Source organism: Sceloporus undulatus, chromosome 6 (assembly GCF_019175285.1).
Source record: "Sceloporus undulatus isolate JIND9_A2432 ecotype Alabama chromosome 6, SceUnd_v1.1, whole genome shotgun sequence".
NCBI lineage: Eukaryota > Metazoa > Chordata > Lepidosauria > Squamata > Phrynosomatidae > Sceloporus > Sceloporus undulatus.
Genome location: NC_056527.1, coordinates 70,311,041 through 70,333,459, shown reverse-complemented (window position 1 = coordinate 70,333,459; position 22,419 = coordinate 70,311,041). Strand labels below are relative to the sequence as shown.

At 42.3% G+C, this 22,419-nt stretch overlaps 1 protein-coding gene across 1 annotated transcript in view; it reads right to left on the bottom strand.

The window, feature by feature from the left end:
• The window catches only part of LOC121933610 (adenylate cyclase type 1-like), a 278,499-nt gene that overhangs the window by 187,914 nt on the left and 68,166 nt on the right, over nt 1-22,419 (bottom strand). Inside the window, exon 6 of the mRNA XM_042473590.1 lies at nt 12,207-12,320. Coding sequence (XP_042329524.1) covers nt 12,207-12,320 — 114 coding nt within the window. The remainder of the gene's footprint in view (nt 1-12,206; nt 12,321-22,419) is intronic.

Here is a 22,419-nt window from a genome sequence, read left to right as displayed (position 1 = left end):
TATCTGACTTTCTATCTAAGCTTGGATCTATGACTCCATTCCAATCTCAACATAAAATCATAGAATCATAATTCAAATCTTGTATCAAATCATTTAATTTATTATAGAAATTACTTTTATTTTCTAGCGGTCCATAGACACCACACTAATTCAGGCACTGAAATCCCCACATATAAGAAGAGAGGCATTGGGAAATTTCTGATTCGTCTGTTCTAGCAGGAGTATTAAATCATTCCATACCATGGGTGACAGTAGCCGGCCATTTGTAGGGGAACAGTAGACATTTATACAGGGGGGAAAAAACCTTCCCTGTGTCCATATTAATTTGTACTGGCAAAAGATAGTTATTTTGCAGGCTAAAGTCCACCATCTGTGATTCTCCTGCCAGTTCTATTGAAATGAAAGACACCAAACCACCACTTGTTAGATTTCTTTAGAGCTGGCTGGCTAAATGCTTTGTAACTTGGAAATGTGGAGGGTTATCTTTGTGAGTCTAAACCAGGCGGAGCAATGATATCTGCAAAAGAACATTTAGCAGAAATTCAGTCTACCCTGGGGGCCCCTTTGGATTTAAGTAATGGTGTATTCTACAAACATCTGTCCCAACATGGACAAAGAGGCAGTATAGAATTGACATTTCAGGATCTTGATATGTAGCGTGAATTCGGGTCTCTATTACACATATTTACCAACAGAGGCTTTCTATTTGAACTCAAAGAGCCACAAAATAAACTTTACAAATGCATTGTAACCCTGGAGATATGGAGGGTTATCTTTGTGAGTCCAAACCAGGCAGAGCAATGATATCTGCAAAAGAACATTCAGTCTTCCCTCCACCTCCTCTATTACAAAGAAAGAGGGAAAAGCAATTTAGAAATTATAACTGGAGTAGAAGGAGGTGGAACAATCAGAATAATATAAACTCACTTTTCATTACATATTCAAATAACATCAATTTAAGATCTGACAAACAAGAAAATAAGAACAAACATACAGACTATTGAATGCAAAATGAGGCACACCTAGGTAGGTCATAGCTGCAAGATAGTTTCACTGTATCAAGGTCCTCCCCCCCAAACTCAGGAGAGCACCATAGGCCTAACAAGGACATTAGTCAAAGAACAATGTTAGCGCTGCAAACCATTTTCTAGAAGATGCAACTGACTAGATACAAAGCAAAGAGGGTTCAATATAATTTCCTGGAACCTGATTCCATAGCATTAATTCTTAATTTAAGTTCTGGCAGAAGACATCTTTTTTGTCTAAAGGTCCATATACATTCACTAAAATTATAACTGAACTACATATAGTTTTCCACTATCAAATACCTTCCTCCAGCATCTTTTTTATTTTCTCTAGATGAAAGATTTTTGTGAAGTCGAAGGCTTTCATGGCCGGCATCCATACTTTTTTGTGGGTTTTTTGGTCTATGTGGCCATGTTCTAGAAGAATTTCTCCCTGACATTTTGCCAGCATCTGTGGCTGGCATCTTTAAGATGCCAGGCACAGATGCTGGTGAAATGTCAGGGAGAAACTCTTCTAGCACATGGCCACATAGCCGGAAAAACCTACAAAAAAACTATGAAAGATTTTTACTCACGAAGGTTGCTACCCCCCTTCTCCTTTTAACTGAGGAAGCTTCAAAACAATGACCCAACCTAGGGTTCCTAATAAATTTTTGGTCTCCTGTCCTTATCTTCATAGTGTCTTTTTTCTAATAAATGAAATACTTGCTTTCAGGTCCGCCCCCCGCCCCGATTTAAACCTTTAACATACAATGATACTATCTTAATCATATTTGATAGTGTTATCTCCTTTTAACAGAAAGAAGTTGTAAAAACAGGGGGGGGGGGGAGGATAGAAATAATTTACTGTTATACAGTACTGTATAGTCAGAGGTCAAAGTAAGAACTCAGCATTCTAGTCCCATGAGTTTATTTTTCCCTCTGCTTCTTTGAGAGGTCTCTGAGATGCCCCCCCCCTTCAACCGAATTATATTTCCTTTGCTGAGTCCAGAGAATCATGCAAGGCATGATTCTTTGATTCTTCTCTCTTCTTTTCATCTTTTTTTGATGGTCTGAATTGCCTTTGTCTACCCATTGTCTGATAGATGTCTTCTTGCTCTTCCAAATCTTGTTGTTGTAGGATTTTCTTATAGAAATCCTTTGCTTTGTCTATGGAGTTAATTTTGAACCTTTTTTGTCTAAACATAAAAATAATTCCTTCTGTCTTTCCCCATCTGTAATTGATGTTTTTTTTGTAACAGGGTAGTTAAGAATCTATATTGTTGATGCTGTTTCAAAATTTGTAATGGGAGGTCTCTAAAAATGTCCACTTCAATATCATCAATAATCAATCTTGCATTGTACTTCTTTTGTATAATTCTTTCTTTAATCCTCGTTCCACTAAAAAAAATAGCTATATCATGAGGTAAGTTCTTTTCTTTGGCTATTTTGGAATTTATTTTGAATAACTTATCAATTTGAATGTCCATCAAATCCGCAGAAATGTCCAAATAATCTGTCAATGCGGGAATAATCCTTTATTCCAATCTTTCTGCTTCCATTTCTGGCACTCCTCTGACCTTGTTGGATCTCTCTCTGGTTCTTTTTTCTTGTGTCAACAAAATCTGATCTTCTTGATTTTGGAATCTTTCAAGCTCTTCATTTTTTTATTTAAAGCTGTTGTTTTAATAGTTGTTTCCTTTGTTTCTTTTTTTACTTCTGATATTTCATAGTTATCCAGTTTTTCTGCCAGACCACTTTTTTCTTTCTGTATATCTATTCTGATTTCTTCCCCTGAGTCTTTCAGCTCTTCCCTTATCTCTACTTTAAAACTTCTTTTGAAGTCCCGTAACTCCTGCAAAATAATTGCGCTTATGTCTGGATGTTTAATCGCCAAATCTGTTGACCCTCTCCTTTGATGCTGTTGATTCTGTTGAGACCAGTTCATTGCTTTCTTTGCTCTAGTGTCCATTGTTGCCAATAGAGCAAACAGAGTTAAGTGTCACCTTTCTTCCTTTTCTTTGCTTTCTTGTTAAAGGAAATGGGTCGTTAATCTTTGTAATCAGTTTTCTTAAACAAGTACTTTTAGCTGTTTGTAATTTGACAACTGCTCATTAGCTAGTCTATTAGGTCTTCATTCAGTCCACCTGGGATTGTTTCATCAAGCTATGGTGAGTTTATTCAAACACAAAAACTTCCCCATAAGCAAAGTCTCTAAGCATGCATCTACAGCCAGTTTTGGGTCTTTAGTTAAGTCTTTAAGTCTTAAGTCTTAAATTTTCTGTCTTGTAGACAATCAAAATATCCCAAACAATGTCCTATTTCTTTCCCTAGAGTGTAGGTGTAACCTAGCTATTGTATTCTAAATGTCAGCCCAAGTAATAAGAGGAAAAAATGGAGGACTGCAGAGCTGTGCAGCTACACATTACTCCTGCACTGGAACATCTCTACTTGTGTAAGTTGGCAACCTTCAGCAGTGCTCGGAACACCTGTGAGGATGACAGGAGTGTGTGTTGGTGGGAGCAGCACACCATAAAGCCCCTTGTTCTGACCCCAGAGACTGTGTGGAGGACTGCAGAGCTGTGCAGCTACACAGCACTCCTGCACTGGAACATCGCTACTGCAGATGTAGTGCTTCGTAGTGGGGTGGTTTCATGTTTTTGGGAATAAGGGATAGCATCAGAGGTAATGAGTTCTTCACAGATTCTCCTCCTTCTATCAGTGCTATCATTGTTTAGGATAGAGGGGACAAGCTCTGCTCAAGGAGGGTGTAATTGGGAAGGGGGTGTTATGACAACTGGGATTCTGCTCAAGGAGCTCTTATAGATGTTGTGCGGGGTATGGGGAGATATAGTGGTAGGATGGTGGAATTGAAGCATAAGGGAAGGCAGGATCGATGCTTAATACCTATCCTGCCTTCCGTCCACCCTGCTAACCCTAGAGAACCAAAGGTCAGACCAACCGTACCACAATCTCTTTCTCTGCTCCTATGCAATGCCAGGTCGATTAAGAACAAAGCCCACATAATTCAAGATCTTTCAGAGGAAAACAACCCCAACCTGGCTTGCATCACAGAAACCTGGCTGGGGGCCGAGAGTAATGCAATCTGGGCCCAGGCCCTGCCAGCCGGGTATACTGTCAAGGATCAGGTCAGAGATTGTGGGCGGGGGGAGGGGTTGCCTTAGTCCATAAAAATACTCTCACCTTGACTAGGGAACCTGTCTGGAAAACAGACCACATTGAATGTATTTACCTGACCCTGAAGGCTAGGGACAGTCTGAGGATCCTGTTGGTCTACTGTCCACCCCGTGGCCTAACAGACTCCCTGGCTGAGCTGACACAGCTGGTGTTGGAGTCTCCCAGACTTCTTGTGCTGGTCGACATCAACATCCCCTTCGAGGCTGGCTCACAAGAACTAACAGGTGCAGCTCAGGAGTTCATGGCTTCCATGACTGCCATGGACCTCTCCCAATTAGTCTCGGGTCCAACAAATTGTGCAGGTAATATGCTCGATGTGGTCATTAGTACGGATCAGGGAAGTCTGTGGGCAGAGGTTCTGGCAACCTCTGCTCTGTCATGGATGGGCCATTTCCTAGTCAAGGTGTGACTGAAGGCAACCACCAAACTCCCCCCTGGGCATGGAGGACCTATTAGAATGGTCCGCTCTTGAAGGCAGATGGACCCCAAAAGGTTCCAAGAAGCCTTAGAGGGATTTATGGTTGGAGCTATTGATGCCCTGACAGATACCTGGGACAACGACTTTACCAGGGCTATAGACAGCATCGCTCCCGAGCGTCCTTTCCGGCATGCTCCTAATAGAAAAGCCTGGTATAAGGAAGATCTTCGGTAAATGAAGCGGGCCGTGCAACGACTAGAGCGCTGCTGGCGGAGACATCAGCGCCTATCCGACAAGACACTCCATCAGAGTCTTTTGAAGTCCTATGGAGTGGCAATAAGTGCAGCAAAGAATTCTTTCTATGCTGCATGTATTGCGTCTGCAGACTCTCATCTGGCAGAACTGTTCAGGGTTGTGAGGGAGTTGACCCAGCTACCACCCACCTTGAACCCTATATTAGAACCAACAAAAGCCTGCTGTAACGACTTTAATAACTTCTTCGCAGATAAAATCTCTCGGATAAGGGCTGATCTTGATGCTGGCATTAAAACAGAAACAATGGGAGAGGTATCCAGAGCTTCCGTGGACTCTATTAAGCTGGATCACTTTGAGTTTTTATATACCAATGAAGTGGACAAGCTCCTTGGATGTGTAAAGAAGATGACGTGCACTCTCGATCCCTGCCCTTCTTGGTTGACTGCCCAGGGAGGAGATGCCATAACTACATTGTTACAATTAATAATCAATACACCCTTCCGGGAGGGCAAATCTCCATCTAAATTGAAATTATCAGTGGTTAAACTGGTACTGAAAAACCCCTCCCTGGACCCCCTGGTGAGAAATAATTATAGACTGGTTTCCCTGCTGCCATTCTTGGGCAAGGTAATCAAGAGAGCAGTCACCTTCCAACTCCAAGCTGTCTTGGATGAAACTGATTATCTGGACCCATTTCAAACTGGCTTCAGGGCAGGATACGGAGTTGAGACTGCTATGGTCACCTTAGTCGATGATCTCTGTCTGGGCATCAACAGGGGAAGTGTGACCTTGTTGGTGCTCTTGGACATCTCAGCGGCTTTCGATACCATTGACCACAGAATCCTTCTGGAGTGCTTGAGGGAGCTGGATATCGGGGGCACTGTGCTCCAGTGGTTCTGATCCTACCTCTCAGTCAGATTACAGATGGTGAAGCTGGGGGACACTTGCTCCTCTAAGAGGGAGCTGACATCTGGTGTCCCTCAAGGAGCTATTCTGTCCCCCATGCTGTTCAACATTTACATGAAACCGCTGGGAGAGATCATCCAGAGACATGGGGCGTGGTGTTATCAGTACGCTGATGACACCCAAATATGTTTCTCTATGTCTCCGACTGATACAGGGACTAAGGATGGCATCTCTCCTCTGAATGCCTGCCTGGGGTCGGTAATGGGCTGGATGAGGGAAAATAAACTCAGACTGAATCCAGAGAAAACAGAAGTACTTGTGATAGGTTCCTCGGGTCTAAGGAAGGAAATTTGCCAACCTGCCCTGAAGGACGGTCACGTTTCCCCTGAAGGACGAAGTTCACAGTTTAGGAGTACTTCTGGACTCGTCCCTGCAAGTGACATCTCAGGTAGATGCGATGGCCAGAAGTGCTTGCTATCAACTTCGGTTGATACGCCAACTGTGACCCTACCTAGACCGAAGGGACCTTGAAATGGTAGTACACACTCTGGTAACCTCTTGTCTAGATTTCTGTAATGCGCTTTACATGGGGCTACTCTTGTACCAAGCTTGGAAGCTTCAGTTAGTGCAAAATATGGCAGCCGGATTGGTCACTGATTCATCAAGTTTCAACCATATTACACCTATCTTAAAATATCTTCACTGGCTCCCTATTTGCTTCCGGGCACAGTACAAGGTGTTGGTTATTACCTATAAAACCTACATGGCTTGGGCCCGAGTTACTTACGGGACCACATCTCCCCATACAATCCGCCCCTCACTCTCAGAACATCGGGTAAGAACCTATTGGAAATAGCAACCTTTAAATATGTTGCTACTTTGCAAAGAGCATTCTCATCATTGGCTCCGAGACTTTGGAATAGTCTTCCTGAGGAGATCCGCTCAGCGGCCTCATTAGAAACATTTAGAAAAGCAGTTAAAACCGAGCTTTTTAGCCGAGCATACCCCATCTGATATGAATACTCCCCTGATATAATATGAATGATATGCCCCTGTCTGTCTATGATCCCTGCCTTGCTTGTTGATGCTATTGTTATTGTCTGATGTTGGGTATTTTATTGTTTTTAGCTGCTTTTAATTGAATTTTGTTGTAATCACTTTGTGCTTTTATTTAGTCTGTAACCCCACTTCGATCCACTGGGAGATGGGGAAACATAAATAAATGTTCTTCACAACATAGATACTACAAAAACCTACAATGAGAATTACAAGAGATAAGATTTGTCTGGCATGACTTGCTTCTCTCTGAAACCCATGTTGACGCTTTGTGATTATGGAATTGCCTTCTAAATGTTCACAGACTCTCTGTTTAATGATAGCCTGTGAACATTTAGAAGGCAATTCCATAATCACAAAGATCTTATTGTTGAACGTTAAGAAAACAAAAATAATACATAGAAGATACAGAAATTCAATCTAGAAAATGAGGAAATTGAAATAGTTAAGGATTTCCAATACCTTGCCTCAATCATTTTGTTGTTGTTGTTGTTGAGACATCCAGCCTTCTCTGACAGAGAGCTCTGGTGCCACAATAAACTACAATTCCCAGAATTCCTTAGCACTGAGCCAGTACAGTTAAAGGTCTCAAACTGCATTATTTCTGTTGTGTGTTTTGGACCTTAGTCTAATTAAAAGTGGTGGCAGCACTTATATCAAGCGGGTTGCAGAGATGCTGCTGTGACTTGCTCTTCCAACCTTTTCAGTGCCATCTCAGCTTACATTCTCCTCTCTCAGACACTGTCCACTAATAAATCAGTCTTCATTGAGCTCTTCTGTTTCCCCTTACCAAGGAGGCTATTTGTTCTTTTCTTTACAAATCACTAGAAAAATCTCTTTCACTACCAAATCTGTGATCTTCTCACACCTGCTGGATGTGAGAACAACCAACCATGCTGTCCTCGCCACTGTCATCCTAGGCCTCTAATTTTAATGCATTTTGCCCTAAATGTTATCTCTTTTTTCTTTGATTTTTTTAAAATTATTAAAACTAAAACTCAAGTTTTATACAATACCTAATTCTTTACATATATTTTCTACATTCTATTACAACTTAGCTAAATAGTCTTATATCCCACCTTAGTGCTCCCTTTTCCTGGAGCCATTTTTGTCCTTATATTCCATCCAAGATCTCAATTCCTCCCACGGAGGAAATTTTATATTTTCTTTTCACAATACTTTCTCAATAAATTCCTTCCAAATTCCATCAAAGTCACTTTTGTTCCATAGTCCCTTTTTAACTTTCAGTATACATGACCATTTATAATTAATCACTACTTTTCACATCACTTTATACTACTGCTCTAAATGTACAGTTCCATTTGTTTTTCAAAATTTTGCTATAATTAATCTCGCTGTGCTAAGCAGGTTTGTTATCAAATCTTTTTCTACTTTTTTCCATTTCTTTGAATTATATAATGATAACAATACTACATTCAAACTTCTATCTATTTTTATATTGATAATACTTTCTATTTCTATAATCACTCCCCCCAAAAATTGTAAATATTTACATTGCTGACCCACTCAGTGAATAACAAAAACAGATACAGAGATCTGGGTTATAAAATGGGCAACTTTATTTAACTCAATTTATTGAATTTTATTTCTTTGAGATCTGCAAAAACCAGGGGGGAGAACGTCATGCAGGAACAGCTGGCAGATGGTCTCCTCCCAGGCCAATTCCCCAGCTTTCCCTGGGTGAAAACACCTGAGCCCCAAGGGCAATCCAGAAGTGGTTGCTCCCTGACTGGCCCATATCAAGAAGGCCAATCCAAGACTCCCCCACTTAACTTGCAAGACTTAAGTGAGGTTTAATAATAATAATAATAATAATAATAATAATAAAATTTATTTTTACCCCACCACTCTGTGCATTGAAACCAGGGTGGCTTATAACATTAAAATATACATTCCATACCATAACCCCGAAATCCCACCCCCCCTAAAAGAAAATTAAACCAATTGCAATTAAAACATACTTTAAAACATTAGTCTTTGTTACCCTCCCCATTTATTTTCCATCAACATTTTATAAATTTTATTACATATTCCTTTCTATTATCATAGAATCATAGAATAATATAGTTGGAAGAGACTGCAAGGGCCATCCAGTCCAACCCCCTGCCATGCAGGAAATCCAAATCAAAGCATCCCCGACAGAGCATCCAGCCTTTCTTTGAAGACTTCTAAGGAGGGAAATTCAACTACACTCGGAGGGAATGTGTTCCACTGTCGGACAGCTCTTACTGTCAGGAAATTCTTCCAAATGTTGAGGTGGAATCTCTTTTTCTGTAGCTTGCAGGGACGGAGGGAGGGAAGGAAGGAAGGGAAAGGAGGAAGGGAGGAGAGGGGGGATTATCCGATGTCGGATAATCCAGAATGTCGGATAACCTAATGTTGATGTGGAATCTCTTTTCCTAGAGCTTGCATCCATTGTTCCAGGTCCTGTTCTCTGGAGCAGCAGAAAACAAGCTCGCTCCCTCCTCAGTATGACATCCTTTCAAATATTTAAACAGGGCTATCATATCACCTCTTAATCTTCTCTTCTCCAGGCTGAACATCCCCAGCTCCCTAAGTCGTTCCTCATAGGGCATGGTTTCCAGACCCTTCACCTTTTTAGTTGTCCTCCTTTGGACACGCTCCAGTTTCTCCACATCCTTTTTAAATTGTAGTGCCCAGAACTGGACACACTATTCCAGGTGAGGCCTGACCAGAGCAGAATATAGTGTCACTATTACTTCCTTTGATCTAGACCAGGCATCGGCAACCTACGGCCCGTGGGCCGCATCTGGCCCACCAAGGCAGTGGGACCAGCCCCAGCCCGGTCCTGCTGCCAATTGCCGCCCCCACCGCAGCTTGGGCGCCGCTCCGAGCACCTGCGGGTGCCTTGCTGCCATCCTCCTACTCCACCGCGCATGGCCGTGTGGAGGAGGCGGAGGAAGAGGAGGGCAGCGAGGTCTGGGGTGGAGGAGGCGCCTCATGCACGTGGCTGCGCCACCTTCCCTGCCTCCCTGCTTTTTTTATTTTATTTCATTATTTTTATTACTGCTTTTTATTTTTTATGATTGGTTTTTATTTTATTTCAGTATTTTATTACTGCTTTTTATTTTATTTCATTATGTTTATTATTGCTTTTTATTTCATTTCATTACTTTTATTATTGCTTTTTTATTTTATTTCAGTATTTTTATAATTTCTGAAGGTGAGACAGTGTGACTTTCCAAAGTGCATTTCTGTGTATTTTCGGTGCATTTATTGCTTAAAAGTCTGCTTTAACAATGATAGTGGTGATGATGATGATGATGATGATGATATCAGTCAGCACACCCCTCCTCCTCCTCCAGGGCTTTGGCGGAAGCTCCGCCCCTTGTGTGTGGCTCCACCCCTAGAGGGTGGAAGGTCCACCCCTGACATGAGGCTCCACCCCCTGCTTCGGCCGCCCAGTTGTCTGAGGGACAGCAACCCGGCCCCCGGCTCAAAAAGGTTGCCTACCCCTGATCTAGACACTATATTTTATTAACCTCACTCTTTCTTGCAAAATAAACACTTTATCAGAAGAACAATGTGAAATCTTAAATCAACCAATAACCAACATAGAAATAGATGAAGCAATTAGCCACTCTAAATTGGGGAAAGCACCTGGAAACAACGGTTTAACAAATTTATTTTACATAACTTTTAAAGAGGAGATAGGCAAAGCCCTACAATTGGTGATGAATGAAGCTCTAGCAGGTAATATACCAAATTCCTGGAAAGAAGCAGAAATAATTTTGATACCGAAAGAAGATAAAGACTTAAGTGACCCCCAAAACTACAGGCCGATATCTTTACTAAACAATTATTATAAAATATATATATCCAGTCTTTCAAATACCTCCTCTGATTCCAGATTTTGGTAATCAGGCATCATAGGGCTTCCTGCGACTTTAGCTTCATTTAAACTGCTCTTTTCCACTAATTTATCTATTTTTCTCCTCTGACACAACCTGAAACCATCACTCTGGTCTCTCTCTACCTCTATTCCCAGGTAGCTTTTTAGATGACCAAAGTCTTTGAGTTTGAACTTATGTGTTAGCTCATTCTGCACCAGTCCGATCTCTTCTTCGTTTCTTGCCACTACACATAAATCATCAACATAAATAACTAGAATTATACCATCTTTTCTGTATACACATGCATCGGCCACACTTCGCTGATAACCCTGTTTTACTAATTCTTCGTGTATACACTGATTCCAGCATCTGACACTTTGTTTAAGTCCATACAATGCTTTCTTCAGCTTATAGATTTTGTTACTGCCTTCAAACTCATAACCTGGAGGTTGTTCCATAAACACAATTTCTTCTAAATTAGCATTGAGATAAGCTGTCTCAAAGTCAAAATGATGAACCACTAACTTCCTTCTGGCAGCCACAACAAGCACCATTATGAGACTCTCTGCCTTGGCTGTCAGTGAGAACGTTTTATCATAATTCTCAAACCGCCTCTGTGAGTAACCTTTTGCTAGTATTCTAGCCTTATATTTCACAGTCCCATCAGGCATGTCCTTCTTCCTGTAGACCCATCTACAGCCAACTACTTTCTGCTCTTTAGGTCTATCAACCACCTCAAACACTTTTCTATCCAGTAATGCATTAATCTCCTGATCCATAGCCATATTCCACCTCTCCTTTCTCGGTCACTGGATACCTGAGCATGTCCTTATAATCATCGTGCTCCTCTACCACAACAGTACAAGCTCTTGTACCACAAACCTGTCTGGGGGTTTCCTGACTCGTTGAGTCCTTCATGGAATAATGACTTTGGTTCTGCCATGCTCATCCTCAGTGTCACTACTACTACTCTGGATAGCCTGTCTTTGTTCTGGCTCTTGCGCTGGTGTTTGTGTGTCATCGGAAGTCCTTGTTTGTTTATCACTCACATCTCTGGATGTATGTACCCCCCTATTTCCATTGTTCTTATTTGTCACAATGTTTTTAAGTTTTCCAAAAATCTTGATTTAAATGAATGTTTTCCCACCCAGCATGGGCCTCAAAACTAGCACTCCTGGAATACAAAATCCTGTTCTCATCCATTAAGAACCTATACTTATTCCCTTCATAGCCCACAAAATGCAATCTTTGGCTTTTGGGCTCATTCTTTTTCTTAAATTGAGGTGGAAGGTACACTGAGGCAAATTGTCCAAAAACCCTTAACTACTTTAGGTTTGGTGCTCTACCATACAACAAAAAAATAAGGATTTTGGTTTATCACACTGCACCATGGCCTGTTCATAATGTAACAAGCAGTTCTTGTGGCTTCTCTCCACAAATTTGCTGGTGCACCAAAGTCTTCCAACACACAATCCCTTATTTGATTTAACATACCAATCCTACGTTCAGCCAAACCATCTTCCGCAGGACATCTGGGATTTGTAGTTTTGTGTTGGATTCCTTTCTGCCCAAACCACTGCTGCAAGTTATTACAAAGAAACTCCCCACCTGTCAGAACCAGTTAAGATCAATTAGAATATTAGACATATCCAGTTATTTCATATTCACTTCATGTATTCAGCTCATAAATGATCACTGTTGTATGTTTAAGATATATATTGATCTAGATAGTTCTCTGTGTTGAAACTATGAGTTTTATCGCATTGGCTCCTTCCGTTCCGTTCTGAGCACGGAACAGAAGGAGCAGGGATGAATGCGGAACGAGTGGAGGACAGATTTTACCGCACGCACCCATCCCTCATTCGTTCCATTCCCCCTCTCTTCCGTTCTTAATCTGTTCCAGAGGGGGAAATTTTTGAGAACTCTCAAAAAGCGTTCCCTCTGGAACGGAATGGGCAGGGAAGAGAGGGGGAACAGAACGAGTGAGGGATGAGTGTGTGCGGTAAAATCTGTCCAACACTCGTTTCCGTTTCCTGCCAGACCAGGCTGAGAACCCGGTGCAATAAAGTTCATTGTATAGTGTTGGGGGTTGGGAAAATAAGGTTGAATATTAAGGGTGAGATTTGGCTTGTGGATGGGCCCTGCTAAGGGGTTTGGAATGTGGGATAAACTGTAATGGTTCTTGAACTGTAAGGTGACTGGTTGCCGTGGTGATTGATTCCTGGGTGGGGTTTTAAAGTGGGAACTTTTCCTTGTGCCTTCAGATTCTGCAAAGACGTGCTTGTGGTTACTTCTGCTGTGCACCTTACAATAAACTTTCTTGTTTTACATTAAGTTGGTTGTGGATCATTAGCCTGAGGTTCTCAATTCTCACAGTTTGAAGAATCTGCACAATGCCTAAAGAAGAACCAAGGCAGGAAATGACAGGGCAGACCCCAAGGAGAACCCAGAGAAGGTTCAGGTGTCTGACATCAAGGAGCAACTGGGGGCTAAACCCAAGAAAGGGAACAGACCAGATGAATTCACCCAAGACCTTTGGTTCCCACCACCGGAATGAGAACGAAGGCGCCACAGAGCCGGCAGGTTGATGGCTTGGGACCAAGTATTTGGGGAGACCATGATGGTGTGGCCGAGAGAGGAGGAGCTCTCGGAGGATGTGGCCAACCTTAAAGAGGACATGCGGGAACTGAAGTCTATGATGACCTGGATGGTGACCAAAATGCAGGTCACAGATGAGGACCAGGAAGGGAAAGGGGTGAGAGTGACAGCTGCCAATCCAGCCCACCAATCCACTGACCTCGAGGGGGAAGACAGCGGGGCAGATGAGGACACACCGACCAGACCATCACCACGCAGTGTGAGACCAGTGAGAGAACTGAGAGGGAGGAGGGGGGAAGTGGAGGCACTGAGAGAGCTACTGGCAAGCCAGTTAGAAGCCAAGTTCAACGGGGACCCCGAACAGCTCCCCTTCTTCTTGGCCCAGGTTGCGGGGCACATGCAAACCCGGGGAGAGTACTTTCCCAACGAAGCTGAAAAGGTGCGGTGTGTAGCCGGAAGGCTGGAGGCCCAGGCAGCCCAGTGGTGCAACTGTACGATTGTGGGGCACCTGAATTGCAGAACTTGACGGCTTTCATGATGGCACTAAGGGCCCACTTCGAAGACCCATTCCGGGTGGACCACGCCAAAACCAAGTTCATGTCAATCCAGCAAGGTGGTAGGTTGGTGGCTGAATATGGGCTGGAGTTTAGAAGTGTGGCCGCACAGATCCCAGACTACCCTGCGGCCATGAAGGCGAGGCAGTTCCAGGACGTCGTCAACCCAGACCTACTGGAGTGGGTGCTGACGAGGGCCAACCCAGAGGGGTTGCAAGAGAGGATACAATGGGCCGGAGAGGCGGAGATGACCAAGGAGAGAATCAAGATGGCGAAACAACGGGCAGCCTACCAACAAGGGAAGATCACCAGCAAGACAGTCAGTGGGGAAGGCTCATCCAAGACCAAGACGGTGGCGGAGACCGAGAAACAGCGGCGCATGAGGCTAGGGCTCTGCTTAGCATGTGGGGGAAAAGGCCACCTGATCGCAGCATGCCCAGAGAAAGCCAGCACCAAGGGGGCGACTAGAACCCTGCTGAGCACCACTGGAGGAGGAGGAGGCAGGGGAAATGTGGGGCAGGCAGCTCAAACAGGACAAGGAGAGCTGCAAGACAGTGAACGCCTGGTAGACCAGCCTTGGGAACGGGACATACCAGATGTGGGGAGTGGTGGAGCACCACTTTACTTCTTAGAAGTAAATTTGGGACACTAAGTCAAAGGGACCACCAGTAAAATCTTGGCTGCCTTAGATTCAGGCTGTACCCATTGTTTAATAAGCCAGAGATTGATACAAACCCTAAGGATTGGCCAAGAGGCTCTACAGGAGGAGATCCCGTTCTTCTAAATGGACGGGACTTTGATGGGGGGAGCCCATGCAGAAGCAAATGGAAGACCTAACCTTAAAAATTGCAGATCATTGGGAACATATCCAATTCGTGTTGGGGTCCACCCATGGATGTGATGTGGTCTTGGGCATAGACTGGTTGGAGTTCCATAACCCTGAGATCAACTGGAAGACTAAACAGATGGTGTTCAGTGATCCAGGGTGTCGAGGACATGTGAGCCTAGATAAAGATCCAACCCCTGCCACTAACCGGGCCATGACTGTGACTCTGATGGAGCCCTATAGTAGAACCGGGTTGGCTAACCCACAGCAGCCAGTGTCTTTCCCGGCAGTGTACAGTGAACTGAAAGAAGTGTTTGAAGAAAGAGAGTGTGATGTATTGCCCCCCCACCGGGACACTGACTGCACTATAGAGATCAACCCAGGTGCGATTTCCCGCAAGCCCAAGATGTATCTGATGACTCCTAGAGAGATGAGCACCCTGAAGGAATTCATTGAGAAAAACCTAGCCAGTTGGTTTATTCGGCCCTCTAGTTCACCTTTTGGGGCTCCAATGTTTTTCAGGGAAAAGAAAGATGGGTCCCTCAGATTGGTGACGGATTACAAAAACTTGAATGCCATTAGCTCCTGCAGCAAATACGCCTTGCCTTTAATGAAAGACATGCTGAGTCGGTTGTCCACAGGCAAAATCTCACTAAGTTGGATTTGAGGGATGCATATTTCAGAGTGAGAATTAAGGAAGGGGATGAATACAAGACGACATTTCATTGACCATTGGGGGCCTTCGAATATCTAGTTTTTCCTTTTGGATTATTGGGGGGCCCTGCCTGTTTCATGAAGCTGATCCACGAAGTGCTGTGTGATATGCTGTTTGATGGGGTGTTGGTGGATCTGGATGATATCCTGATCTACTCCCAAGATATGGACAACCACATCAAATTAGTAAAAAGGGTGTTGAAAAGATTGCTGGAACACAAACTGTATGTAAAACTGTCCAAGTGCCATTTTGACACAGATAATTTTGATTTTTTTGGGATACAGCTGGGACTACATGGATCCACATAAGGTTCAGGATGTTATGAACTGGCCAGAGCCGAAAACCCGGAAACAAGTGCAAAGGTTTTGGGGGTTTGCCAATTTTTACAGACAGTTCATCCCAAACTTTGCCCAGGTGGCTCTGCCCATAACTAATTTGTTAAAGACTAAAACCGGAGAATAGGGAAATGTATACGGGTCGAGCCCAGACAGGGCCGACCAGCCAAAACCCTCCACCAACATTAATTGGCCTAGAAAATGTATTGAGGCTTTTGTAGCACTAAAGCGTGTGTTCAGCTCTGAACCCATATTGAAGCACCCTGATCCTGAATTCATTGTCCAGGTTGATGCCTCTGACTCAGCTGTGGGGGCTGTGCTACTGCAAAAGGATGTGGAAGGGAAGCTACAACCATGCGCTTACCTGTCCAAAAAAGTTTGACTCCACCCAGGAGGCATGGCCTTGCTGGGGGAAGGAAGCTTTTGCAATAAAATGGGCTTTAGGGTCATGGAGGCAGTTCCTGGAAAGTGCACCTCATCAATTTCAGGTGTGGACGGACCACCAAAACTTAGAGGCCTTGCAGACGCCAAGGCACTTGAGCCCCAAACAGTGTCGTTGGGCCAAGGATTTCTATAAATTCAATTTTATTACCAAATTCATTCCTGGGAAGGATAATGTGTTGGTTGACGCCTTGTCCAGAATGTATATGCCTGAAGGGAGGGAAGAACCAGAAAAGCAGGTGTTGTTCACCCCTCAACAGCTCGGTCTGGGGATGACAACACGCAGCCAGACTCAACGTGAGAGTGAACAACTGACCCAGAACCTAGACCCTCTGCTGGTGGAGATAATCCAGGCATATGGGGAAGATAAAGACTTACCAGAGTTGGTGGCATAATTACAACAAACTGAACAGGGGGTTTGGTGTAAAGAGGGAAAAATATATGTACCAACTCCCTTGAGATTAAAAGTGATGGTGTTGTGCCACGATGTCAAAGCGGTGGGACATTGGGGGTTTGTGAAAACTTGGCACACCTTGTGAACCAAATACTGGTGGAAGGGGGCAAGAAAGGATGTGGAAAACTACATACAAGGCTGTGTTACTTGTGCCCGAGCCAAGTCACTCACGGGAAAGCCTAGTGGGCTTCTGCAGCCTTTGGAAACTCCCAGCCAACCTTGGAAACACATAGCCATGGACTTCATTACTGACCTGCCCAAGAGCAAAGGAAAGGACACCATTTGGGTAGTAACTGACTTATTTACAAAGCAGGTGCACTACATGGGGTGCAAAGGACTGCCTAGTGCACAAAAACTGGCAGACTTATTCATAGAGCATGTTTATAGATTACATTGTTTGCCAGACAAGATTGTGACAGATCGGGGAACTCAGTTCACTTCCCAATTTTGGAGGTGCTTACAGGAGAAATTGGGGGTGCAATTGGCTTTGAGCACTGCTTTTCACCCAGAGACAGATGGTCAGATGGAACGAACCAATAAAAGTTTGGAGACCTATTTAAGGTGTTATGTAAACCACCTCCAAGACAATTGGGTAGAATTGTTGTCTCATGCTGAGGTGGCCTTTAATATGGCAGTTCGCTCCAGTACGGGAGTGTCACCATTTCAAGCAGTCTATGGATATGAGCCAAGGACAATACCTCAATTGACTCCTGAAAAGGAGGATCCAGTGTCAGTGGGGAGGTGGAGTGCCTTGTTAAGAAATAACTGGGAGAAAATTGAAGATGCCTTAAAACAGGCCAAATTGGATTACAAAAGATTTGCAGATCAACATCGAAAACCTAGTTGGGACATTAAGGTGGGAGATAAGGTGTTCTTGTCCACCAAAAATCTGAAGTGCAGAGTGCCAAGTAAAAGGTTGGGCCCCAAATTTGTTGGACCATTCGTGGTTAAGAGACTACTCACAGAAGTAACGGCTGAGTTAGAGTTGCCAAAGATTTATAAACATATCCACCCTGTGTTCCATTTTAGCTTACTAAAGCCAGCTGGTTCAACAAGTAAATGGAGTACAGAGCAGACAGAGCCCCTGCCTTTGCTGATTGGTGGAGAGGAGCACTTTGAAATCATAAAAATATTGGACTCTAGATTAAACCGGGGCCAATTAGAATATTTGGTACAGTGGAAACATTTCCCAATTGACATGGCTGAGTGGGTAAATGGTAAACATGTGAGTGCTGACAAGTTGATTCAAGAGTTCCATAATGCTCATCCACACAAGCCAAAGGGGGAGAACTAGAGCTTTAGGGGGGCAGACTATCAGAACCAGTTAAGATCAAGTATAATATTAGACATATCCAGTTATATAATATTCACTTCATTTATTCAGCTCATATATGATCACCGTTTTATGTTTAAGATATGTATTGATCTAGATAGTTCTGTGTGTTGAAATATTGTATAGTGTTGGGGGTTGGGAATAGAAGGTTGAATATTAAGGGTGAGGTTTGGCTTGGTGATGGGGCCCTGCTAAGGGGTTTGGAATGTGGGATAAATTGTAATGGTTCTTGAACTGTAAGGTGGCTGGTTGCCGTGGTGATTGATTCCTGGGTGGGGTTTTAAAGTGGGAACTTTTCCTTGTGCCTTCAGATTCTGCAAAGACGTGCTTGTGGTTACTTCTGCTGTGCATCTTACAATAAACTTTCTTGTTTTACATTAAGTTGGTTGTGGATCATTAGCCTGAGGTTCTCAATTCTCACACCACCTCTGTCTGTCACAATAGTGCCAACCTTGTAGGGAAACTCCCTTTCAACAGAATTAACCCATCTTTTGATCATGTCAGCAGCCTCACTTTGGTTTTAAGCATCGTCACAAATGTAAATCGGGTATGCTTGTCTACAATTAGTAGGGTAAACTTGCATCCCCCTAAACTCTTTACTTGATGTGGCCCTGATAAGTCTGCATGTACCACCTGAAAAGGCCTCTGGGTAATGGATTTACTCACCTTCGCCATGGGGTAAGCCTTGACTTTGACCTTTTTGCACACAGCACAGTCAAAGTAACTATTACAGCCCTCTACTCTTAACTCTGGACAAATTTTTTCTAGATTTTTCAAACCCTTAAAGCTTATGTGACCCATAACTCTATGGAAGTAAAGAGCACACTCATCATGCAGTGATTTGTTTGTTACTTTCCCATACTGCACTTGTTCCACCATGTGGTAAGTGTGATTTTTCTTTAAGGCTTTACCACACATTGCTCCTTCCTTGGATATAATCCCCTCATTTTTTCTGAAAAGGATTTCATATTCATTATCAGTAAGAGATGCCACACTTACAAGGTTATTTTGCAACTTTGGTGCACACAAAACATTATGGAATACCTTTTTTAAACCTGGGATTAATACAGACCCTTGTACCTCTACACAGTCAGATTCACCATTTGCAAATACCACACTCTCCACTGGTGCTGACTTAGGGTGCTGTAGTTTTTCCCTATTAGGGGTCATGTGGTGAGAACACCCACTGTCCAAAATCCAAACAGACTGGTCTTCCTTCTCACTTACAACTCTTTCCACAGCAGTAGCAAACCCCCTCCCACCGAGAGGCTTATCTTTCCTTTTCTTTTGTGAGTTTTGTCCTTTCTTTTCTGCAGAGACTTTCAGACAGTTCTTCATCAAATGTCCGGTCTCCCCACAGGAAAAACATCTCCGTATCCTGCAGACAGCAGCACTCCCCTCCTCGGGCAAGGACATAGGTAGGTTGGTTTGTTGTCGCCTCCAGCTAGTCGCACCCTTGAAGCTCTCCTCACAGTTTCTCCTCTGTACTTCTTCCAGTATTCTGGATGCCATAAGGTCCACAGTTAAATCAGCTTCGGCTACTTCCTGGAGATTGTACATCAAAAACTCCCAGTCACTGCTTAAACTACTAAGTAGTATATGGTATGGGCCTTCTGGGTTTCCTCAATCTGGATGCCATACTCGCTGCACTCTGCAAAGTTTTCTTGCATCCTTTTTAAGTGTATAATCACGGATTCGCCTTGTTGCTGTTTACAACAATATAGCCTTCTGCTGCACAACATTTTAGACAAGGCTCCAGCTAGTTGGTTAACAGCCTCAAGAGCTTTCCAAACTTCAAATGCTGACCTCTTATTTCTAATATGATTTAGCTGGCTTGGCTCTATAGCTAAAATAATTGTTGCTCTAGCTTTTTCATCACCAGCTTCATCGGTAGGATCTGGCTTTTTTGTTACATAGTCCCATAAGTCCTGCTTTACCAGTAAAGCTTGCATATAAATTTTCCATGAAGCATAATTCTTCTTGGACAGTTTCTCAAACTTGACGGCCGCTTCCATGTTTGCACTGAGTCTGCAGCTTAAACAGCTGCAAACAAACACTCCAATACTGATAACAGTCTGGGCAGGCTGCCAAACAAGAATAAACTTCCCAAAACAAACTGATGACAGAGTCCATGAGCAGACAGCACTTGACTCACTCCTCTTCAGGACTTTTCTCTTCAGCCCTCTAGTAATCCAAACACAGCTCACCAATTGCAAAACTAGATCTCCCACAGCTTCTTTAGCATTGTCCAAGCAGGTCCTGGGCCCCTAACCTTTGTTGGGGCATAGAAAGACCACCTGCAGAGTTGAACCATATCGACAGGACACCAGGGAGAAGGAATTTGAAGAGATGTCTGTAAAGGTATTCAGGCCAAGAAGGAAAATATTCCTTCACCACTGCAAACAGCCTTGAGCTCCCGGCTTGAGAAATAATGACAAGAGCACTTCAAGCCTTCACTCTACATGAGGGCTTTAATAATTAAAGTTACTTTGCCAACCAAACAACCACATTAACAACAACAACAACAAAACGAGAGAGGCAGTTACTCAAACACCAACTGTCATAACTGACACTCTCTCTCAGAAGAACCTGACAGCATCAACATTCCATAATGCATGTGTCAACTGTTAACTGCCACTGGAACTTAATTGTTTACAATACTTAGCTTACATCTCTATCTTGTGGTCACATACATGTCATTTCCTAACAAGATTAACTCAAGCTATGAGAGATAGATCTAAGAAACAGATAAAGGAGGATTGGTCAGAAGTTAGCAAGTTCTTGGAGCAAAGATGGGGTAAAGTTGCAGTATTGAATTTGTAAATAAAGAGAAAGTTAAGTAATTATAATGAATGCTTAAATAAGTTAACTATAACAAAGGGAAGAAGGATACACGGCTTACAATTGTAGATACTAGAAAGAAAAGATTGAACAAAAATAAACTGTAGACTTGTAGGAAGGAAATCAGTATGTATGTGTTAGGTGATAGTTTGTGCAGAATGTAGAAGATAGATTAGAGAAGAGTCGGATAGAAGGTTACAATATTAGGAAAGAATTTAGTGGAGTAGAAAGGTAGTGTAAGTAGGATGGAAATTAGGAAGATTTAATGGAGGGATATAGATTGAGTTAGGGAGGGAGAAAAGTGATAAGAACTCTTCATAGGGGATTTATTATGAACATGTGTGTATGGAATATTGTGTGTTTGCTTTGTATGTTTATATATTTATATATGTTGGTATATTGGTTTTAAACTAATAAAAAATTAAAAAAGAATCTGCTGTCATCAGTTCTTTTTTATATTACTCAATATTTCTAATATGTTTTTTTCATAAATGAGTTTCCAATTATCTTAATTTCCGTCCTGGTAAATTTCCTAAAAATGTTTTCCATAATCTCATATCTACTTCATCTATATCTAACTCTAACCATTCTATGTCTCCTCCTCCTAACATACCTTCTATAACATTTCTCAATTGGTTAGCCTCATAATATCGTCTTATACTGGGAAGGCCCAACCCTTCCTCTTTTTGTGATTTATACCTATGTTGTTTGTTTAGTCTGTTTCATTTTCCTCCATTACAATATTTATTCAATATTTGTTGCCACTTATTCAGTTCAGTTTCTGACACTTTCAATGGTAGCATTCTAAATAAAAATATCTTTGATACTATTTTCATCTTGATTAACGCTATTCTTCTAAACCACGATAATTGAATATTATTATAATCTACTAATTTTTTCTCCACTTCTTTCCTTATTAGTGTCAAATTCTTTTCTTCCATTTCCTTTAAATCTTTAGTTATAGTTATTCCTAAGTATATTATACTACTTTTTAGTCATATCACTAAACATCTTTGCCTTACAAATTCACATTCCTCTTCTTTTGTATAATTAAAAAACATCATTTCTGATTTATTCCAATTGATCTGTAACCCTGTCATCTTGCCAAATACATTTCAATGAGCGTTTATTTTCCCCAATCTATCAATTAAATCTTTAATAGTTAACAATGTGTCACCATCAAATAGGCTAATTTTATGTTTTGTTTTCAATCCTGTTCCTTCTAAGCTATTGTCTTTTCTTATAACATTCACTATCTCTATCTCTTTCACCATTGCGAATAATATTGGTGATAATGGGCATCCTTGTCTAGTAACTTTTATCACCTTTATTTCATTTGTTGCCTCATCATTTACCATTACTATTGCTGAATTGATTGAATATAGTTGATCTGTTAATCCCCTTACTTTATGCCCCATTCCAAATCTTTTCATAATTATCTCTAATGTTGGCCATTTCACACAATCCAACACTTTAAATATATCAATGCCAAGATCCCTGCTCTTATTTCCCCCCCTATTACATGTATTTTATCCAGTACTCTTATTGCCGGGCTCAACATTTGTCTTCCTTTCACAAATCCACATGGATCCTTTCCTATATTCATGCAT